This window comes from Balaenoptera acutorostrata, chromosome 19 (genome assembly GCF_949987535.1).
Source record: "Balaenoptera acutorostrata chromosome 19, mBalAcu1.1, whole genome shotgun sequence".
NCBI classification, from domain to species: Eukaryota; Metazoa; Chordata; class Mammalia; order Artiodactyla; family Balaenopteridae; genus Balaenoptera; species Balaenoptera acutorostrata.
In genome coordinates this window covers 65,622,569-65,644,180 of record NC_080082.1, presented here as the reverse complement: position 1 = coordinate 65,644,180, position 21,612 = coordinate 65,622,569, and the positions used below count along the sequence as shown (strand labels likewise).

General features: G+C 43.1%; 1 protein-coding gene across 1 annotated transcript; it reads left to right on the top strand.

The window, feature by feature from the left end:
• The first annotated feature begins 248 nt into the window (after positions 1–248).
• On the top strand, positions 249–21,454 carry LOC103010076 (zinc finger protein 883-like). The gene is made up of 6 exons (XM_007175430.2): positions 249–523; positions 3,392–3,430; positions 5,375–5,501; positions 6,769–8,095; positions 9,763–10,488; positions 21,340–21,454. Exons 1-5 carry the CDS (start codon positions 275–277, stop codon positions 9,827–9,829), a joined length of 1,809 nt encoding a protein of 602 aa, XP_007175492.2. The 5' UTR covers positions 249–274; the 3' UTR covers positions 9,830–10,488; positions 21,340–21,454.
• The last annotated feature ends 158 nt before the right edge of the window (positions 21,455–21,612 follow it).

Here is a 21,612-nt window from a genome sequence, read left to right as displayed (position 1 = left end):
ATGAGAGTTAAATAAGAATTTTAAAAAGATTATACATACAGGGTTTGATGGGTCTGCTTTCATGTGTTGTTCTTCCCGCACGGACTTGGCCCATTAGTGTCCCGGAGTTTGGGGGAGGGTCTCCTCCGCACCCGACTCGGTGGACCGAGGGGAACTACATTACCCAGGCGACTGTGTGCGGACCGGCCTTGTTCTCCACACCAGTGAAGGCCCCGAACAGGGGCTCTTCCAGGATTGTGAACTAGGAGTGGGCGGGACTTCCAGCTCTTTCCTGATGGAGGTCGTTTGGCTGCTTTTGCTGCCGTCTGCAGGACCCGGGGCTCAGGATCACTCCGTGGAGCCGAGCTTAGAGAAACTGGAAAGAGCCCGAGGGGCGCCGTCGACACTGCCCAGGAGTGAGCGGGTTGCGGAACCCGCTTCCGGGATTTTCGGCCTAGGTCTCCGCCATTATCCTGCGCGTCTCCTGGCACCACCGCGCCAACGGGGTCCTATGTCAACCAACGCGGTGCAGGACCCGGCCCAGGTGACTCTTCAGCACCCCCCCCCCCGCCCACACCCCCCCGATCCTGACCCAAATCCTCAAGCCCCCAGGGAGGGTCTCCTGCTCAGGGCACTGGGGTTCAGTCCCCTGCTTCCAGAACTTTAGGTGTGCGTGTGTGGTGGTCCCATTTCTGACAGGCTGTGTGACGCAGTGTGGAGCGTGTTAAAGGCTGTGGGCTTGGCTCGTGCAAAGCCTTGGAGGTGCTCAAGAGCCGGGAGCATTTGGGAAACCTGGGGTTCGAGTCATTTCTGCAGGGAACAGAGAATTTAGGGAGGAGTCAACAGTCTGGGCCAACTGTCAGCATTCTGGGAGCTGTGGAGGGTTGTGAATAAATCAGGAACACGGTCTGAGTTAGAGTTTTAAAGTATTCCAAAGGCTGCTCAGGGGAGAACAGACTGGAACAGACTGGGTTCTGAGGGTGGAGGCAGGGAGACCTGGGAGAGCCCAGTGCATTCCACTCTAGAGAGTAAGGTGGCTTCTGGACCAGAGTGGTGCCTATGGAAGTTGTTAACCTGAAACAAATAGACTGCTTGCTATTTCTCTTGCAAAGATGGTTCCCCCCCCCTCCGCCCCTGTCCTCCCCCCCCCATCTTCCCCACCCACCATCATTAGGGAATTGCAATTGGGGTGTGCAGCCATGGTGAGCTATCACTTTTATGGAGATTAAAGAAGGAAGTTAGAAGGGCTGTAGCCACCAAAGAGTCCATGGTTTTTTGTTTTTAAAGAGTCCATGTCTTCTCATTGGCTGAGTCCTTTCCAGGAAAGAAGAAGTCTTCATCCTTTTGGATTCCGTTATTGTTTCAGGTTAGTGAGGGCTGACCCCTTCTGGTGTGCCAACTCTAATTGAGGTTTCTGTTTACTAATTTTTTTACGAAGGAATATAAGTAATAAGATTCTCAATAATTCTTAAAGATAATTGGCAGGATTTCCTGGTGCAGTGAATGTGGCTCTGACCTAAGGACAGAGTAAAGGACAATAAACACTTTCTTTTGGCTGAGCATCTGGAAGACGAGACCAGCAACTGATGTGAGAAGTCAGTTTTAGGGGAGAGATTAAAAGTTGGATTCAGGACATGCTGCTTCTGAGATTCCAAAGTTGAGGTAACATAGGGGCTGGTGGAATCTGTAGTCTGGAATTGAAGGAGGAGGTCTGTGGCTCACTGATATCCATGTGGTTACAGACTAAGTCCTGGACTCCAGCCAAGTCAGAATCTCAAATTTAGGAGGGAAAGTTTGGTCACTTTTTTGGGAAAGGGGACCTGAGATGAAAGAAGAGAGACCTGGGGCTGGCGGGCAAGGCAGAGTAGGTGAGACTTTCTGAGGCTACCTGAAGATGGGAGGGTCCTGTAGTTCCAGAGCTTTCTGGGGAAGCAAAAGTATAAGGAGTAAGGAGTCTTGCCTGGGATGGAGATGGAGAAGGAGGTGTGAGGTTGTGTAGATTCACTCCTCTGAACACTTAGCCAACTGTGCACTCATTTTTGAGCCAGCAAAAAGTGGGTAATGTTGACCAGTCATTGAAGCCCAGGCCCAGTCAAGGGCAGAGGTGCCTCAGCTCTCCCAGGAAACTACAAAGTTAAAAAGGTATAGATTTAACAAGTTAATCTTGTGTAAGCAAATAATAACTGCTTAATATGTCTGTGTATAATAATAATAATTAATAAATACATATATATATAAAATTTAGTTTTTGCCTTGGGCTCTTTGCATAGACCTCTGAACCCCTTGGAATTTCCTGGGGGTTAGGACTTTTTTTCACAACTAGCCCCTTTTGTCACACAGGAGTTTATTACGATGAGATGACTTAGGGCAGGCCCCTAGGTAGACTCAGGATGGGACTGGTCACCAGAAAAACCAAGCAATTAGAAGTTTATACACTCCCCCACCCCCCCAACCCTGGGGCCTCCCAAGGATCAGAAGGAAACTAGAGATTAGGTATAAAAACTGCTGAAGAATGAATTTCAAGGTTCCTTCAGATTGGTGAACACATTGAAATTGTGGAAGTGCTGGGAGGGTGGCATGTACTGAAAGGGCCTGGAAACACCCTGGTGCCCTCCAGCACCCCACCCCCTCAGACCTAGATATCTCTTCCATTGGGCTGTTCCTAAGTTGTATCCATTATAATAAACCAGAAAAATAAGAAAACTGTTTTCCTAACTTTTGTGGGTCCTTTTAGCAAATTATCATAACTTAGGAAAGGTTCATGGGAAATCCTGAATTTGTAGTCAAGTAGAACAGAAGTACCGTTAACCTGGGAACCAGATATTGGAACTGGCCTCTCTAAAGAGGGCAGTCTTGTGGGACTGAGTCCTTAAACCTTCAAATTCTGTCCCTAACCTCAGGTAGTGTCAGAATATGATTAAATGTCGGTCACCCAGTTGATATCACAGAATCAGATCATTGGTGGTGGAAGAGACATCATACATTTGGTGTCAGATAGGGAATCACAGAAATCTCAAGGTATTGATTAAAAGTCACATTTATATAATGACTTGAAAGACATGTAGGAAATACCCAGTTTTCAAAAACATTTACAGAAATGTTAATCTTGTGTTCTGTAATAGCTCAGTCTTAGCATCAGATATGCACTAATGCATTTGATGTCTACACTAACATCATGAGATAGGCACCATAAATGTTGCCGTTTTACGCATAAAGACTCTGAGTCTCAGGGAGGTTGACTCTTTTTGTTCAGGACCATAGAGTTGTCAAGTTATAGCTCTGAAGACTGAGGATCCGAGGTCAGAGGTCAGCCTGAGATCACTCATCTCCAGGAAAAGGAAGGGAGGAAACAGTTCAGCCTTTACGTCCACACCATGATCACCTTTATCTCAGATACTTCCTCTTTTCACAGGTTCCCATGGTAGCAGCAGCATTTATGGTCCCTGGACAGGTAAGTGGAAGAAACCCCAGTACCTACCCAGACGTCATCCCTACCCCTGGTCCTGACTCACAGATATAGGAGACAGTGTTGTCCTGGGATTGTGGGCCCTTAGGTCTGGGCCCTGGCATCATCTCAGGCACAGGACCATTCATCAAAGCCAGAAGTTGTACAGAGGTGTTCCCATGTGTCCAGTGGAGAAGGTCAAGTGGTGACGTGTCCTTGGGCACAGCCTGGAGATGAGACTGAGAGGGGAGTGTTCAGGGAACTGCAGGACCCATGACGTGGGCTGATAAAGACTGAGGGCATGAGTCATTCCTGGGATGGCAGCCTGAGGAGCTGGGTCTCTCCTGAGGGGGCGGGTCCATGCCACGTTGGCCGCAGAGGAGGGAAGTGATCTGACGCTGGGTCTGAAGAGGCTGCTCTGCCTGCCAAGAGGAGGAAGACTGGGGATGAGGGTGGAGCCGGGGGCCCAGTGGATGGCACAGTCCTGGTAAATGTCGATTGTGACTGGATCCTGGCAATGGCTCTGTAGCAGGAGAGGAGGCCAGTCTCTCATTCTCGTTTGTGGTAGAGCTGATTTTCTGCTGTACAGGATGAGAGAGAGTAGTCTGGCATGACCCCAGGATGTTTGCCTCTAGGTGACGGTGGGGACTCCATGTCTGAGACGGGAAGTCAGAAGTAGGAGTAATGGACAGAAGGACTGTCCAGAGTTCCATGTCCCCATGCTGAGTCTGAGATATTGCCGGGGTGTCTTGTGGGAGGTGTCAAGTGGGCCACACTGGAAACACACACCTGGAGTTCAGGGAAGGTGGGATTCAGAAATGAAGATACCCCTGAGCAGGTGGATGGCATGTGGACCAGGTCAGATTCCAGGTCCTCAGGTCATGTGTGGGTGCCATGAAATTTGTAGGGTGGGGAGGGTGTTCTCTGTGGACTGGCTCACCTCCCTGGGCACAGGGACAGGGGTGGCTGTCATCACTAAGATGGATGAGGCAGTGCAATGACCATGAGTGTGTGGGGGGTGGGAGTGGCCTCGGGGGAGGTCCTGGTCATGGCACAGGATTCGAAGGGGTGGATAAGGTATGGATTGAGAGGCAAAGCAGGAATGGAGGTGAGATGACAGGGAGGTAGGGCCTGGGGCATTGTTTCCCCTCCACAGGCTCAGAGTCTTGTGATGACTGCGGTTGGAGCCTGAAGAGAGTGAAACTGGACGACAGACCAGCTGAGGGCAGATGACCGCAGCTGGGACAGGGTCTTGGGCTCGGGGGCTGGGCGGCTGTGCTTGGAATGAGAGGAGCAGAGAGAGGAAGGGGTGAGTGGTGTGGGGTCAGCACGTGGGACACTGTGGAGTACGAGGGCTCTGGGCATCTGACCCTGCACAAGGTCTGGGTGCTGACGTGGGAACAGGGATCAAGGCCAGGTTGGGGGACGGAAAGCAGTGCTGGGACCGCCTGTAGCAGCGGGTCCCACAGAGGCCTGGGGAAGCACCGTGTGCTGGGTGGCACGTGGGGAACACGGTGAGGTGCTAAAGGCCTGTGGCCGAGGTGGTGGCCTCGGGTGGGGTGGTTGTCACGGTCGGGCACGTGAGGGAGCTGTGACCCTGCAGTGCTGGGCAATGGAGAAGGAGCGAGTGTGAGCACGGACTCAGGGCCCTTGTCCCCAGGCTTTACTCCAGGGGGCTGAGCACAAGTGTCATCTTATGTGGGGTGGTCTGTGTGACCTCAGGAGAGTCGACTCTGAGGAGAGTGGCTGGGGGTCTGTGTGGCAACCACAGAGCGTCTGTGAGACTGCTTGTCTCCCTCTCTGTTTTAACTGAATGACGTAAAGCTAGCAGGTTCCTGTAGTATCAGGACCTGATGTGTCCTCTGAGCTGGGTCACTGGGGTGGACGACCATGACCTGGGGGTCCTGGTTGCAGAAGCTGCTGTGAACTCACTTGTCCCCCTCATGACAGGGCCATGTGATCTTTGAGGATGTGGCTGTGTCCTTCTCCCAGGAGGAGTGGGGTCTCCTTAACGATGCTCAGAGACTCCTCTACTGTGACGTGATGCTGGAGAACCTGTCACTTATAGCCTCCCTGGGTAAGGACCCATGTTCCCACACCATCGCCCCATACGGGACTCTGCCCTTCTTTTTGCATGGCTCACTCTGTCCTTCCCAGCCTGGACCTTGGACACTGCTTACTTCCCTGATTTCCTGGCACTTGAGCTGCGTTCCCCCACCCTGTGTGTGTTCAGCCCTATACCATAGGTGCTGAAGCCTTTCACAGAAGGCTTTGGTTTCATAGGCTTGATGCCTGCCCGACTGATACCACTTAGCTTTGCCACCGCTTGTTGTGTTGACTGTTCAGATGTGTGCAAGATCCGTATCACACGTTCTAACCCTTTTATTTGCACTGCCTGTGTCAGAAATTACAGACACTTAGATGGTCAGCACTTGTGATCAACCCTAGATTATGTTTGCAAGACTCCTTAAGGTTCTTCTAGTGATACTTTTTTTCCTGAAGTCTGTCATTGTTTGGTTCACTCTGGGCCAGTGTCTTTCTCCTAATGGCCCTATTTTCCTCTGAGGACTTTGATCTGGTAGGGTTCATAGTCACCCAGCCTGAGCTGAGGGGTGGAGGCAACCCTGCGAGGTAGGCCCCTCTCTAGTCATAGGAGGAGGGTTAATTGCATCCTGGGCCTGGTGAGTAGGAGCTGTAGGAAGGCGTGATACATTGATGAGTTCTAATCCTACAGGGAAATGTCCTTTCTCCACGACTGTTTTAGTTAAACCCATCATGGCTGTATCTCATTCTATCGTTCTTCCCCATTTTGACACTTTGCCCCTTTTATGTATCTACTGTGAGTTCTTTCTCCTGGCTCTTTCTATCTCAGTGTCATCCACATTTCTCCTTTTCCTCTCACTCTGCAATGTTGTCTAATAGTCTCTTCTTAATGTATCTTGGGAGGTGAAAGTACTTATATAGTCCTTGAATTCTTGGTAGTCAGGTGTGAAGGGTGTGAATGCCTTTTCCTGGAGTGGGACACACATTCTACCCAGTACACTTGTCACCACCTAAAAGTCCTGCTGAACACCGTTGGCCGAGGAGTGGTTCCAGGCCTCTACTCCTACTACAGTGCCATATCCTGGTGTCCTGTGTTCTTGCTGTTATAAGATCTCTCCCTCTTCTGTGACCATCAGAAGTCTAGTACTCACAGTAGCCCCTTCTGCCACCTGTCTGCCTCCCTTGTTTGAATCCTACACCATGGACTTCTTCTCTGATGTGTCATACAAAAAGCTGTAATGGGCTCCTGTCCCACAAAAGTCTCCGTGCACTTTATCAGTATTTTTTTGTTTTCCTTTCAGGTTGTTGGCATGGAGTAGAAGTTGAGGAGGCCGTTTCTGAACAATGTGTTTCTGTAGAACATGTGACAGAAGACAGGAATCCAAAACTTGAGCCATCTATCCTGAAGCCTCTGACTTCTGATACGAGTGCCCTGGCGGAGAAAGATGTTTTGTACTTGGCTGACAATATGTTCACATGCGGAGAGGTTAAGAAGGCTTTCCTAGGCAGCTTGGGCTTTCCCCAGCACCAGCCCTCCCACGATGGAGAGCATCCATGTGGAAGCAGACAGAGCAGGGAGGTCTCTCACCCTGGGCAAGGGCATCACGAGTGCAGCGAATGTGGCAAAGCCTTCAGTAAAAAGTTTAAATTCACAGAGCACCTGAGAGTTCACACTGGAGAAAAACCTTATGGGTGCAGTGACTGTGGGAAGTTCTTTAGACACAGCTCCAGTCTTATTCATCATCGGAAAATTCACACAGGAGAAAGGCCTTATGAGTGCTGTAATTGTGGGAAAGTCTTTGCCCACAAATATAAACTTTTTGAGCACCAGAGAATCCACACTGGAAAAAGACCATATGAGTGTAATGAATGCGGGAAAGCCTTCCTTCGCAAGGATTCACTTGTTCAGCACCAAAAAATCCACACTGGAGAAAATCCTCATAAGTGCAGTGAATGTGGAAAGTGCTTCCTTTACAAAAATAACCTTCTTGTGCACCAGAAGATCCACAGTGGAGAAAGGCCTTATGGGTGTAGCAAATGTGGAAAGTCCTTTGTCTTCAAAAAAAGGCTTCTTTATCACCAGCGAATCCACACTGGAGAAAGGCCTTACATGTGCAGTGAATGTGGGAAAGCCTATGTCTACAAAGGAAGTCTTATTGTGCATAAGAGAATTCACACTTTAGAAAAGGCTTATGGGTGTAACAAATGTGGGAAATTCTTTACAAGCAGCTTTGCCCTCAATAGACATGAGAATGTTCACACTGCACGAAGGCGTTATGAGTGCAGCGAATGTGGGAAAGCTCTCAACGGCAAAGTTAAACTTGCTGAGCACCAGAGAATCCATACTGGAGAAAGACCCTATAAGTGTAATGAATGTGAAAAAGCCTTCATGCGCAAGTATACACTTGTTCAGCACCAAAAAGTCCACACTGGAGTAAAGCCTTTTAAATGCAGCGAATGTGGGAAGCCCTTCACTTACAAAACAAGTCTTGTTGTCCACCAGAGAATCCACACTGGAGAAAGGCCTTATATGTGCAGTGAATGTGGGGAAGTCTTTGTCTACAGAAGAAGTCTTGTTGTCCATCAGAGAATCCACACTAGAGAAAAGCCTTATGAATGTAGTTCTTTGTAGGTAGCTCCAAGCTCATAAAAAACAAGAAAGTTCACACTGGGGCAATGCCTTCTGGACTTATGCTTTCCTTCACTTGAGTTAATATCTAGCAGCACAATTCCTATGTAGTAGAGTAGGTGAATGTATACCTTATATGTGGCCAGTCAGACTTTTCTAAAATGGTAGTATTTTTTATAGTCTCACAAGAAGCACCAGTACATGAGTTCCTGTTCTTTACATTTTTACCAACACTTGGTATGTTCAGGCTTTCTAATTTCAGTGATGTCATAGGTGTATCTAGTGATTTTAACTAACATTTCCCTATTGACACAATGTGAGTGGTTTTCCATGTGTTAATTTCCAACCGTATTTCTTTTTTTTTTTTAATTTTTATTGGAGTATAGCTAATTTACAATGTTGTGTTTCAGATGTACAGCAAAGTGAATCAGACAGCCATATTTCTTTTTTGAAATTTCTGTTCATATAATTTTGTCATCTTAATTACTGAGTTTTGATGTTTCTTCATGGATTATTGATTAAGGTCCTTTAATGGAAATATTTACCAATATTCTTCCAGACTTGGTCTCATTTTAGTTGCTTTTCCAGAGAAGGGCTTTATTTATTTATTTATTTATTGGGTTTTTTTCTGGCCATGCTGTGGCATGCATGATCTTACTTCCCCAACCAGGGATTGAACCCGTGCCCCCTGCAGTGGAAGCGCAGAGTCCTAACCACTGGATCGCCAGGGAATTCCTCAATATGAAGCTTAGAATCCACTTTTCAATTTGTGCATCACAAAAAAATCCTACTAGAATTTTGACTGGGATTGCATTTAATCTTCAAGTTAGAAAGAGATACTGAGTGTCCCAATCTATAAACTTGATAGATCTCCTTTTATTTAGATCTTGCTTAATTTCTGTTAGCAGTCTTTTTTAGTTTTCTGTTTGTAGGTCTTAAACATCTCCAGGTATTTTCTACGTCTTATGATATTGTGAAAGGGAATTTAAAAAAAGAAATCTTCAATTTATGAATTGTTCATACCTATTACACTTAGAGAGATATAAAACTAAGGATAGAAGTGATTTTTTTTTTTCTTTTTGGGCGACCTGTGGGACCTCAGTTCCCTGACCAGGGATTGGACCTGGGCCACGGCAGCGAAAGCCCGGAATCCTAACCACTAGGTCACCACGGAACTCCCTAGTAGTGATCCTTCTTAATCTTATAAATAACATCTACAAAGAGCTATTAGAAATATTATCCCTTTGAACCATTATTAAAGTATTCCCATTAGAATAAAAGGAGGACAGCTGCTCTTTGTTCTCTTATTCAGTATCATCCTGGAGTTCCAATTTCATTCAATACGAAAAAAAAAATGGCAAAATAATGAATATGTAGCAATTGGAAGGGAAGAAATAAACCACCTAAAATATGTCCGCAGTTTTCATCTTCACTATGAGTCCAAATATGGACACTCAGTTTAGTGTCTGGACCCATCATAAATTAATTTTTTCATCACCCATTTGCTGCCCTTCTTACTTCCTTAGAACCCATCACCTTCTATTACACTATGCAACTTAATATCATAGATGAACTGTTTATTGTATATTTCTATCAAATACAGACTAAGTTCCAGTAGGGGAATATGTATTTACATGTTGTGCACTGATATATTCCATATTCCTAGAAACATGTCTGAAACACCTATGGTACATATTGATGTCTTGAAATACATAACAAAACGACAACGCTGATTTAACGTTCAATTGCACAACTGTGGGTATACTTTCTAACTCTCCTTACCCTGCCTTTCTCCTCACCCTGCCTTTTCATTCAGTTTCACTACCCTCAATGCTCTGAGTTATGGGACAAATCATATTTTGCAAAAAGCCTTTAAATCAACTAAAAAGTCCCAATAGTTATTTTATTGGCTTCCTTCTCTTATTAGATCTCAGAGGGTTTTTTTTTTCCTCACATTCCATTGGGATTTTGATTGTTTATTTCAAAAACCGGTTTTCCGCCATCAATTTCTGCCACTCCTGATGCATATCTATCTTTTTTTTTTTTTTTTGGCTATGCGACATGCGGGATATTAGTTCCCCGACCAGGGATCGAACCCGCTCTCCTTGCAGTGGAAGGATAACCTTCCTGGATCACCAGGGAAATCCTGATATCTATCTCATTAAGCACTTTTAATAGCTCTTGGTAGTTACACAGTCCCAAATGTTTTTCAGAGTTTGTCTCCTCTCTGTCTGCAGACACTGTCAGTGCACTTACAAGTGATGTGGTAATCACTTCCAAGAGCAGATGACATCATTGGGTTCTGAACATTTATCTCGGGCTTTCGTGTCCCCATTGCAGACTCTCAGTTTCTGCCACGGCAGTCCTTGTTACGGGAGCGAATACGCATTTGGTAAGTATCTCTTCAGGTATCTGATTCTTAGAAAACATTTATGTCAGGAAACCCGAGAATATTCTTAAAATAAATTTCACTTCCTGATGTCAGGACAATAAAAAAAGGAACCGCCTTAGGTAGGTTATATATATAGATACATAGATATAGACAGACAGATAAGAACAAAGCCATAAAATCAGGAAAGGAATTTGCTGAGGAAACCAGAGGCATGTTGCCCCTCATCAACGTACATCAGGAGAGCCTGACACTTCCCCTCTCTCCTCAGTTGCATTGTTTTGAAACTTGTCTCACTGGCTTCTCACTAAACACACTGACCATAAACAGGGTTCACTGTAGAGGCTTCAAGATAAGGTAGGTTGTGAGTAATAAGATGAAGAAGATGAGTTCCTACTCTGAGTAGACCTCTAGTGTCTGTGTGGTATCTGCTGATGAGGGGCACGTTGTGTCATGGAGACTTTAATGATGTGTCTCTAAATTTTTATCCTTGGTGGAAGGCTGTTCATTGCATCTCAAGTACCTGGATGTTCTCTTTATCATAGTAATCAACACTCTACCCTCCTAGGGCCTCCGCTTCCATTCCTCACCTATAAAAATGGATCCATTCTTCTGTCATCTATCTGTCTATTGTCTACCTCTATATCTATCCTCTTTGCCTTATTGTGATTTCATTTCAATGACATAATTTTTTTAAAAGATTTTCTTGGTTTGATGTGGACCATTTTTAAAGTCTTTATTGAATTTGTTACAATATTGCTTCTGTTTTTATGTTTTGGTTTTTTTGGCACAAGGCATGTGGATCTATGCTCCCTGACCAGGGATCGAACCTGCGCCCACTGCATTGGAAAGCGAAGTCTTAACCACTGGACCACCAGGGAAGTCCCCCATTTATAATATTTTTAGAGAGAAAAAAAATTGGACCAGACACCCTCTTAGAAGAATTGAATCAACCTACACTCAGTGAGAACACGGCACTTAAATTAGACCCTACCTGTGTCTCCACAGAACCTCTATGATAAGGGGAAGTTATCAATCATTACTACCTGTAACTCACTGGAGGTCATTATGAGTGGATTGACCCATGACCTCAACAATGTCATGGTTGTCAGACTCTCAGGTTTATGCAAACTTCCAAATTCCCATGCTGAACTCTGTTGACATTTGTTTTTGTTATTTAACTTCACCTTGTGGTTCCTCTCAATATTCCTAGTTATTTCCCTTGTCCATTTTCTTATTCTGCTTCATTTTCTAATTCTGTAACCTATTTTCATTATACTTGTGGAATTTTTTTTTACTTTAAGAATTATGACTAATAGAACATAGTCAAATTTTAGAAATTTCATATAATATCTAGAATATTTATATCAAAGGCATTTACCCATACATTATAACCTGGGAGGGTTTATCACCACTCATTTGGCAATGCTTCCCATGTAATTTAACATAGCAAATAATCCTAATTAGCTTAATATCTCTGGCTCTGAGATTCTTCAGAGGCCCACTAGAGGTCAGAAGAAACTGAATTAGAATTTGATCCTTGGGAATTTTGTCAAAAATATCAAAAAGGTTTTAAAACACTTGACTAAGAAGTATCATAAGTCACTGTCAAACGTGTTTAATTATTCACTTTACCAAAGTGACAATAAATAAAAGATTTCAAAGGCAAATACAGGAAGTTATAATAGATTACTTAAAAGATAAAGAAGCTTTACAATCTGCTATCAATAGCTGATCAATATATGTATATATTTGTCTTTATTGAATTTGTTACTATACTGCTTCTTTTTTTTTATGTTTTGGTTTTTTGGCCATGAGGCATGTAGGATCTAAGCTCCCCAACCAGGGATTGAACCTGCACCCTCTACTTTGGAAGGCAGAGTCTTAACCACTGAACTGCAAGGGAAGTCCCGATAGCTGAACAGTATTCTAAGAAAACACTGTCCTCAACAGAGACGAGACCAAATTTAGGTTTTAGCACCATCTTACTCTTAAAATTCATTTACTCAATTAAATTTATTCTATTCTTACTCCTGACCACACACAAAGCCCTCCCCCGTTCCCCCAGGGTTTCTTTTCCACAGACCTTCTATAAGTTCCTTTTTTACCTTCAGATTTTGTCCTATGCCTTCTCTTTATCTCTCTCTTTTTAACCTCTCTTTAGGTCAAAATTACTTTCTCTTAACTAAGTGTATTTCCTTTCCGTGTACCTTCTTTTTTCTTGCATACAAAGATGTTTTCCTGACTAATTTTTAGTGTTTTTCATTACATATGTTAATTAGAATTATTCATCTTTAAAACCTTAATTTCTAGTGACAACTAAGAAGCAAGCAATTTTGAACTATCTTTTACATTAGCATTCTGTAAGTTGGCAAACTTATAAATACTATTTATAATTTCTTTAAAAAAGTGCTTTCTTTTTTTTTTTTTTTTATTTATTTATTTATTTATTTATTTATTTATTTATTTTTTTGGCTGTGCTGGGTCTTTGGTTCGTGCGAGGGCTTTCTCCAGTTGCGGCAAGTGGGGGCCACTCTTCATCGCGGTGCGGGGACCGCTCTTCATCGCGGTGCGCGGGCCTTTCACTATCGCGGCCCCTCCCGTCGCGGGGCACAGGCTCCAGAAGCGCAGGCTCAGCAGCCGTGGCTCACGGGCCCAGCCGCTCCGCGGCATGTGGGATCCTCCCAGACCAGGGCTCGAACCCGTGTCTCCTGCATTAGCAGGCAGATTCTCAACCACTGCGCCACCAGGGAAGCCCCAAAAAAGTGCTTTCTTATAGAAAATGCCTCCTGTGGCACCAAACATATATATTTTTTAAGTTTATTTTTGGCTGCGTTGAGTCTTCATTGCTGTGCGTGGGCTTTCTCTACTTGTGGCAAGTAGGGGCTACTTTTCGCTGGGGTACGCGGGCTTCTCATTGCGGTGGCTTCTCGTTGTGGAGCACAGGCTCTAGGCGTGTGAGCTTCAGTAGTTGAAGCACGTGGGCTCAGTAGTTGTGGCACGCGGGCTTAGTTGCTCCGCGGCATGTGGGATCTTCCCAGACCAGGGATCGAACCTGTGTCCCCTGCATTGGCAGGCGGATTCTTAACCATTGCGCCACCAGGAAAGTCCCTGGCCAAACATATTTATTAATAGTCCTAAATATCTTTAATTTCCCTGTAGAAGGAAGCCTATGTTCAGTAATTAATTTCCCAGTGTCTTATTTGGGAATGATCTAGATAGTCAATAAACTTGCATCATTTAACTTAACTTAGCAAAACTCGAAAGTTTCAAGTTACCAAAATCTGGAGAGATTTTTTTCTTTTTTAAAATTGATTTATTTTTGGCTGCGTTGGGTCTTTGTTGCTGCGCGCAGACTTTCTCTAGTTGCGGCGAGTGGGGCTATTCTTCACTGCGGTGTGCAGGCTTCTCATTACAGTGGCTTATCTTGTTGTGGAGCGTGAGCTCTAAGTGCGCGGGCTTCAGCAGTTGTGGCTCACGGGCTTAGTTGCTCTGCGGCATGTGGGATCTTCCCGGACTAGGGCTCGATCTTGTGTTCCCTGCATTGGCAGGCAGATTCTTAACCACTGTACCACCAGGGAAGCTCTTTTTTTTTTTTTTTTAATTGAAATATAGTTGATTTACAATATTGTGTTAGTTTCAGGTATACAGCAAAGTGATTCAGTTACATATATATTTTTTTTCAGATTCTTTTCTATTTTAGCTTATTACAAGATACTGAATATAGTTCCCTGTGCTATACAATAAATCTTTGTTGTTTATCTGTATTAGTGTGTATCTGTTAATCCCATACTCCTGATTTCCCCCTCTCCCCCCATCCCCTTTGGTAACCATAAGTTTGTTTTCTATTTCTGTGAGTCTGTTCCTGTTTTGTAAATAAATTTATTTATATTTTTCTTTAGATTCCACATATAAGTGATATCCTATAATATTTTTCTTTCTCTGTCTGACTTACTTCACTCAGTATGATAATCTCTAGGTCCATCCATGTTGCTGCAAATGGCAATATTTCATTCTTGTTTTATGGCTGAGTAATATTCCATTGTGTATATATACCACAACTTGTTTATCCATTCATCTGTTGATGGACACTTGGGTTGCTTCCATGTCTTGGCTATTATGAATAGTGCTGCTATGAACATTCAGGTGCATGTATCCTTTTGAATTAGAGTTTTCATCTTTTCTTGATATATGCCCAGGAGCGGGATTGTTGGATCATATGGTAGCTTTGTTTTTAGTTTTTTTAAGGAACCTCCATACAGTTTTCCATAGTGGCTGCACCAGTTGACATTCCCACGAACAGTGAAGGAGGGTTCCCTTTTCTCTACACCCTCCCTAGCGTTTATTATGTAGACTTTTTAATGATAGCCATTTTGACTGGTGTGAGGTGATACCTTATTATAGTTTTGATTTGCATTTCTCTAATAATTAGCAGTGTTGAGCATCTTTTCATGTGCCTGTTTGCCATCTTTATGTCTTCTTGGAGAAATGTCTATTTTGGTCTTCTGCACATTTTTTATTGTGTTGTTTATTTGTTTGTTTTTTTATATTGAGTTTTTTGAGCTGTTTGTATATTTTGGAAATTAACCCCTTGTCAGTTGCATCATTTGCAAATATTTTCTCCCAGTTGTAGATTGTCTTTTCTTTTTGTTTATGGTTTCCTTTGCTGTGCAAATGCTTATAAGTTTGATTAGGTCCCATTTGTTTATTTTTGCTTTTATTTCTTTTGCCTTGGGAGAATGACCTAAGAAAACATTAATATGATTTATGTCAGAGAATGTTTTGCCTATGTTCTGTTATAGGAGTTTTATGGTATCATATGCTTAAGCCTTTAAGCCTTTTTTTTTTTTTTTTTCTGCACCTCAAAGCATGCAGGATCTTAATTCCCCGACCAGGGATCAAACCCGTGCCTCCTGTAGTGGAGGCACAAAGTCTTAACCACTGGACCGCCAGGAAGTCCCAGCCTTTAAGCCATTTTGAGTTTATTTTTGTGTATGGTGTAAGGGTGTGTTCTAACTTCATTGATTTACATGCAGCTGTCCACCTTTCCCAACATCCTTTGCTGAAGAGCTTGTCTGCTTCCCATTATATATTCTTACCTCCTTTGTTGAAGATTAATTGACTGTGGGTGTGTGGGTTTATTTTGGGCTCTCTATTCTGTTACATTGATCTATGTGTCTGTTTTTGTGTCAATACCACACTGTGTTGATTACTATAGCTTTATAGTATTGTCTGAAGTCCAGTGGGTTATGCCTCCAGCTTTGTTCTTTTTACTCAGGATTGCTTTTGCAATTCTGGGTCTTTTGTGGGTCCATATAAATTTTAGGATTATTTGTTCTAATTATGTGAAAAATGTCATGGGTAATTTGATAGGGATCACATTAAATCTGTAGACTGCTTTGGCTAGTATGGCAATTTTAACACTATTAATTCTTCCAATCCAAGAGCATGGGATATCTTTCCATTCCTTTGAATCATCTTCAGTTTCCTTTATTAATGTTTTATAGTATCAGTATCTTTCACTTCCTTGGTCAGGTTTATTCCTAGGTATTTTATTTTATTTTATTTTTGATGTGATTTTAAATAGGATTTTGTTTTTTTACTTTCTGATACTTCATTGTTATTGTAAAGAAATGCAACAGGTTTCTGTATATTACTCTTGTATCCTGCTACCTTGCTGAATTAATTAATTAGTCCTCATAGTTTTTGTGTGGAATCTTTAGGGTTTTCTATATAGAGTATCATGTCATCTGCATATAATGACCATTTTACCTCTTTACCTTTTTCTTGTCTGATTGCTGTAGCTAGGACTTCCAATATTATGTTGAATAGAAGTGGTGAGTGTGGGCATCCTTGTCTTTTTCCAGAATTTAGTGGGAAGGCTTTCAGCTTTTCACCATTGAGTATTATACTGGCTGTGGGTTTGTCATAAGTGGTTTTTATTATGTTGAGATATGTTCCCTCTATACCCAGTTTGGTGAGAGTTTTTTTTATCATGAATGGACATTGAATTTTATCAAATGCTTTTTTTGTATCTATTGAGATGATCTGTGGTTTTTGTCTTTTCTTTTTTTGATGTGATGTATCACATTGGTTGATTTGTATATGTTGAACCATCCTTGTGACTCTGGGATGAATCCAACTAGATCATGGTGTATGATCTTATTTATGTGTTGTTGGATTTGGTTGCTAACATTTTGTTGAGAATTTTTGTATCTATATTCATCAAATATATTGGCCTGTGATTTTCTTTTCTTTCTTTTTTCTTCTTTTTCAAAGTCATTTAAATTGGTAGAATGCTTAGAAGTTTACAAAATGCTTTTACATCACTACACTTAAAAACCTTCCCAGGGGCTTCCCTGGTGGCGCAGTGGTTGAGAATCTGCCTGCTAATGCAGGGGACACGGGTTCGAGCCCTGGTCTGGGAAGATCCCACATGCCACGGAGCAGCTGGGCCCGTGAGCCACAACTACTGAGCCTGCGCGTCTGGAGCCTGTGCCCCGCAACGGGAGGGGCCGCAATAGTGAAAGGCCCGCGCACCGCGATGAAGAGCGGTCCCCGCACCGCGATGAAGAGTGGCCCCCACTTGCCGCAACTAGAGAAAGCCCTCGCACGAACCGAAGACCCAACACAGCCAAAAATAAATAAATAAATAAATAAAGTAGCTATAAAATTAAAAAAAAAAAACCTTCCCAGGGGGTTTGATCCCTGGTCCATGAAGATCCCACGTGCCACGGAGCAACTAAGCCTGTGTGCCACAACTCCTGAGCCTGCACTGTAGAGTCTGTGAGCCACAACTACTGAAGCCCACACACCACAACTACTGAAGTCCGTGTGCCTAGAGCCTGTGCTCTGCAATGAGAAGCCACTGCAATGAGAAGCCTGCGCACCGCAACAAAGAGTTGCTCCTGCTCACCACAACTAGAGAAAGCCCACGTGCAGCAACAAAGGCCAAACACATCCAAAATTAAATAAATAAATAAATAAATAATTTAAAAAAAAAACCTTCCCAGGTAGGCAGGGCAAATGAATGAGCATTTTGTAGATGAGAACATGGGGCCCAGGTAGATGGGGTGACACACAGCTCATATTGCTTGGAAATGGTGGGACCATGGTAGAGCCATAGATTGCAAGTCTCTTTCACTCCAGACTATTATGGGTTTTACCTTGGGGGATTTTCTTTTTTGGTATTGTCTGTCTGATTTTGGTATCAGGGTGTTGGTAACTTTGGGAGGGTTCCCTCTTCACTCTTTCAGATGAGTTTGAGAACAATCAGTATAGGTTCTTCTGTGTATGTTTGGTAGAATTCCACAGTGAAGCCTTCTGGTCCTGTACTTCTGTTTGCAGGGAATTTTTTTTTTTTTAACTACAGATTGTATTTCACTTCTAGTGATTGGTCTGTTCAAATTATCTTTCTTCTTGTCAATTTTGGCAGGCTCTGTGTTTCTAGAAACTTGTCCATTTCTTCTAAGTTTTCCAATTTGTTGGCATATCATAGTATTTTCTTTTTTTTTTTTTTGTTTTTCTGTGGTATCAGTGGTTATTTCTCCTCTTTGATTTCTTCTTTTGTTTATTTGGGTCGTTCCTCTTTTCTTCTTGGTGAGTCTGACTAGAGGTTTTCAATTTTGTTTCTCCTTTCAAAAAACCATCTCATGGTCTTATGGATCTTTTCTCTTGTTTTTTGTTTGTTTAATCTCTATTTATTTGCTCTCTTACTTTTATAATTTCGTTCCTTCTGCTGACTTTGGGTTTTGCTTGTTCTACTTTTTCTAATTCTTTTAGGTGGTAGTTAGGTTGGGTTTTTTTTTGAGATTTTGTTTGTTTGCTTGTTGAGGAAAGCCTGTATCGCTATCAACTTCCCTCTTAGGATTGCTTTTGCTACATCTCAGATTTTGTAAGGCTGTGTTTTCATTGTCATTCGTCTCAAGGTATTTTCTGATTTCCTGTTTGATTTCATCGTTGACCCATTGCTTTTTTAGTAGCATTGTTGTTTAGTCTCTGTGTAATCATTTTTTTTCTCATTTTTCTTTCTGTGGTTGATTTCTAACTTTATACCATTATGGTAAAAAAAAAAGACACTTTAAATAATTTCTATCTTCTTAAATTTGTTGAGGCTTGATTTGTGTCCTAGTATGTGGTCTATCCTAGAGAATGTTCCATGCGAACTTGAACGTTCCATGCGCACTTGAAAAGTATGTATATTCTGGTTTTTTGGAATTTAAAAAAATCCCAGGAAACAAAACTTCAGGACTGGACAGCTTCACAGGGGAATTCTACCAAACATATAAAGAAGAGCTAATACAAGTCCTTTTCAAACTATTCCAAAAAATTGAAGAGGATGGAACACTCCCAAATTTATTCTACAAGGCCACAATTGCCCTGATACCAAAACCAGACAAAGTCACTCTAAAAGAAGAGAATTACATGCAGGGACAGGGGGAGAAACTATGGATCTGGGTGTTGTTTGTGGTTGAAATCTTAGTGCATGGTTTGGCCACGTAACTTGTGGTTTTATTCTGTTGTCTTTGCGAAACAACTGAGTATCTTGTTACAAACAGGATAGGGCCAGTTTTAGTCTGATTCTGCAGTTACACATTTAAGGCAGGTTACCTGGCCTTTGCTCATATTCTCATGGAAAAGAAACTTAATATCACTGACATACTTAACATGATGAATATTTTAGGTTTTGACCAAATGTGTTCTGCCTAAGGTTGGGTTTTGCAAAAGCAGAACCTGACATAGGGTTCAATGACATATGATTTATTTAGGGGAAATTATCAGGAGAAGTTTAATGATAGAGTACAAGGCAAGGAAAAGAGCTAAGCTAACCACTACGCCACTAGGGAAGTCTCATTTTGTGTTATTTCTGAACATGAATTTCTTCTTCTGTTGCAGAGTCTAGATTGCATAGCTATGATCATTCTAAAAAAGTCCATCAAAGGGCTTCCCTGGTAGCTCAGTGGTTAAGAATCCACCTGCCAGTGCAGGGGACAAGGGTTTGATCCCTGGTCCGGGAAGATCCCACATGCCGTGGAGCAACTAAAGCCCATGCGCCACAACTACTGAGCCTGTGCTCTAGAGCCTGCAAGCCACAACTACTGAGCCCATGTGCCACAACTACTGAAGCCTGTGCACATGGAGCCTGTGCTCCACAACAAGAGAAGCCACTGCAGTGAGAAGCCCATGCACTGCAATGAAAAGTAGCCCCTGCTCGCCACAACCAGAGAAGGCCCATGCACAGCAGTAAAGACCCAATGCAGCCAAAAATAAATAAATAAATTTATTTTTAAAATAAAATAAAATAAAAAATACAAAAGTCCATCAAAGGGCTTCCCTAGTGGTGCAGTGGTTGAGAATCTGCCTGCCAATGCAAGGGACATGGGTTCAAGCCCTGGTCTGGGAAGATCCCACATGCCACGGAGCAACTAGACCCGTGAGCCACAATTACTGAGCCTGCGTGTCTGGTGCTTGTGCTCCACAACAAGAGAGGCCGTGATAGTGAGAGGCCCGCGCACCACGATGAAGAGTGGCCCCCAGTTGCCACAACTAGAGAAAGCCCTCGCACAGAAACGAAGACCCAACATAGCCTTAAATAAATAAATAAATAAAATTTAAAAATAGCAACACATTTTAAAAAAAAAGTCCATCAAAGAATAAAACTTCTCACTTGTTTTACAATAAATAAATAAATAAATAAATCAGAGTCCTACATTGAAATGCCTAACGTCTGTTTCACTTGGCTGTTTGATTGACTCTAAAACAAAATATGTTCAAAAGTGAGACTCTAATGTTTCCTCCTAACCTCCTCCATGTACACCACCACTACCCTTTCCATCTCAGTTAATGACAAATCCATCCTTCCGGCTTGGACAAAAACCTTGAGTCATCTTGATTACTGTAGTGTGAGGCTGATTAGGAGGTGAAGCCATGTTCTGATCTGAGGGCTTGGAGCTGTGTAACCACAATCATGTGCAGATCCTCAGTAATAAAGATACTATATAATGAAAACACATGGCATCTTCTTAGTGAATTTTTATTGGATAAAGTTTAATGTATAGAATGAAGTAATTGTGCATAATCTTGCTAGTAGATTGAAACTGGTGGGGAGTCACCTGCCTTTCACAAATGTTTTTCAGAGATACTTTCAAATCCTTTGGCAGATGTGATTGCCATTAGAGCAAACAGATCGAAATCAAGAAAACCAGAATGTTTATCTCAGAGTTTAGGTGGCCATTTTCTACACAATTCCACCACTGCAGGAAATGTCGTAGCAGGAAATGAAATTTGGTGATATCTCTCCTTTTCAAATAGATCTCAGGTGTCACACTACTAAAAGAAATGAACATGCCTTGGAAAACGGTGTAAGAAATACTATCTTGATATAACAGCTGGGTTGGATACAAATACAATCAGTGAGTATAGAGGCAGAGGTGTTTTCTGACGGAAAAGCAGACAGCACATTGCCCACGTGATTCAAAGCTGCCTAATATCTCTGCCTTTTTCTCCTCTATGGAGTCTTTTCCCTCTCGTCCCTCACCAGTATTGGAGCTCACAGAATGACTCTCAAGCTTCAGTGTCCCTGAAATTGAAGAGCAGCAAGATAATATTAGGTCGAATCTTTGAATGGACTCACTTTCTATCTGCATGATGGCATGGTCTGGTGTGTCCCTTGGGGATTTTAGCCTTTGGGCACGTATGAAATAACACGTCTAAGCATTTTCCTTAGCTGCAGAAGACACGACCCGTAAATGGGGTGGTGGCCGTTTAAGAAGCGAAGAAGCCTCGCTCCGCCTCTAGAGCCCGATGACATCGTTTCCCAGAGGCTCTCACGCGGACACCTCTGACCCTTCGCAGGGATTCCTGGAAGGGCGCCTTTCGAGGTGCCAGGCGGTGCTGCGGAAGCAATATTACCCAGGAGGCTCTGCGGCAAGAGGCGGTAGCTCCGGGCCAATGACTGTGCAGGACTGGGATCCCGCGTCGGGCGAGACTTACGGCGGCATTCTCGTGGCGGTTATATTGGCTGCGCCTGCGTATGTCCTCGGGATCGCACGCAGCTCCCGAGCCATAAGCGGGCTCGAGGGCCGGGACCAGTAAGTCTCAGGAAGAGGCTTCCTCCCCTCCCTTCAC

Excerpts from the sequence above, each read along its gene's own strand:
- LOC103010076 (XM_007175430.2), top strand. The coding sequence starts at position 275 with ATGGAGGTCGTTTGGCTGCTTTTGCTGCCGTCTGCAGGACCCGGGGCT. Across the intron at positions 3,431-5,374 it reads CATTTATGGTCCCTGGACAG|GGCCATGTGATCTTTGAGGA; the intron begins GTAAGTGGAAGA and ends CCCTCATGACAG. Across the intron at positions 5,502-6,768 it reads GTCACTTATAGCCTCCCTGG|GTTGTTGGCATGGAGTAGAA; the intron begins GTAAGGACCCAT and ends TTTTCCTTTCAG.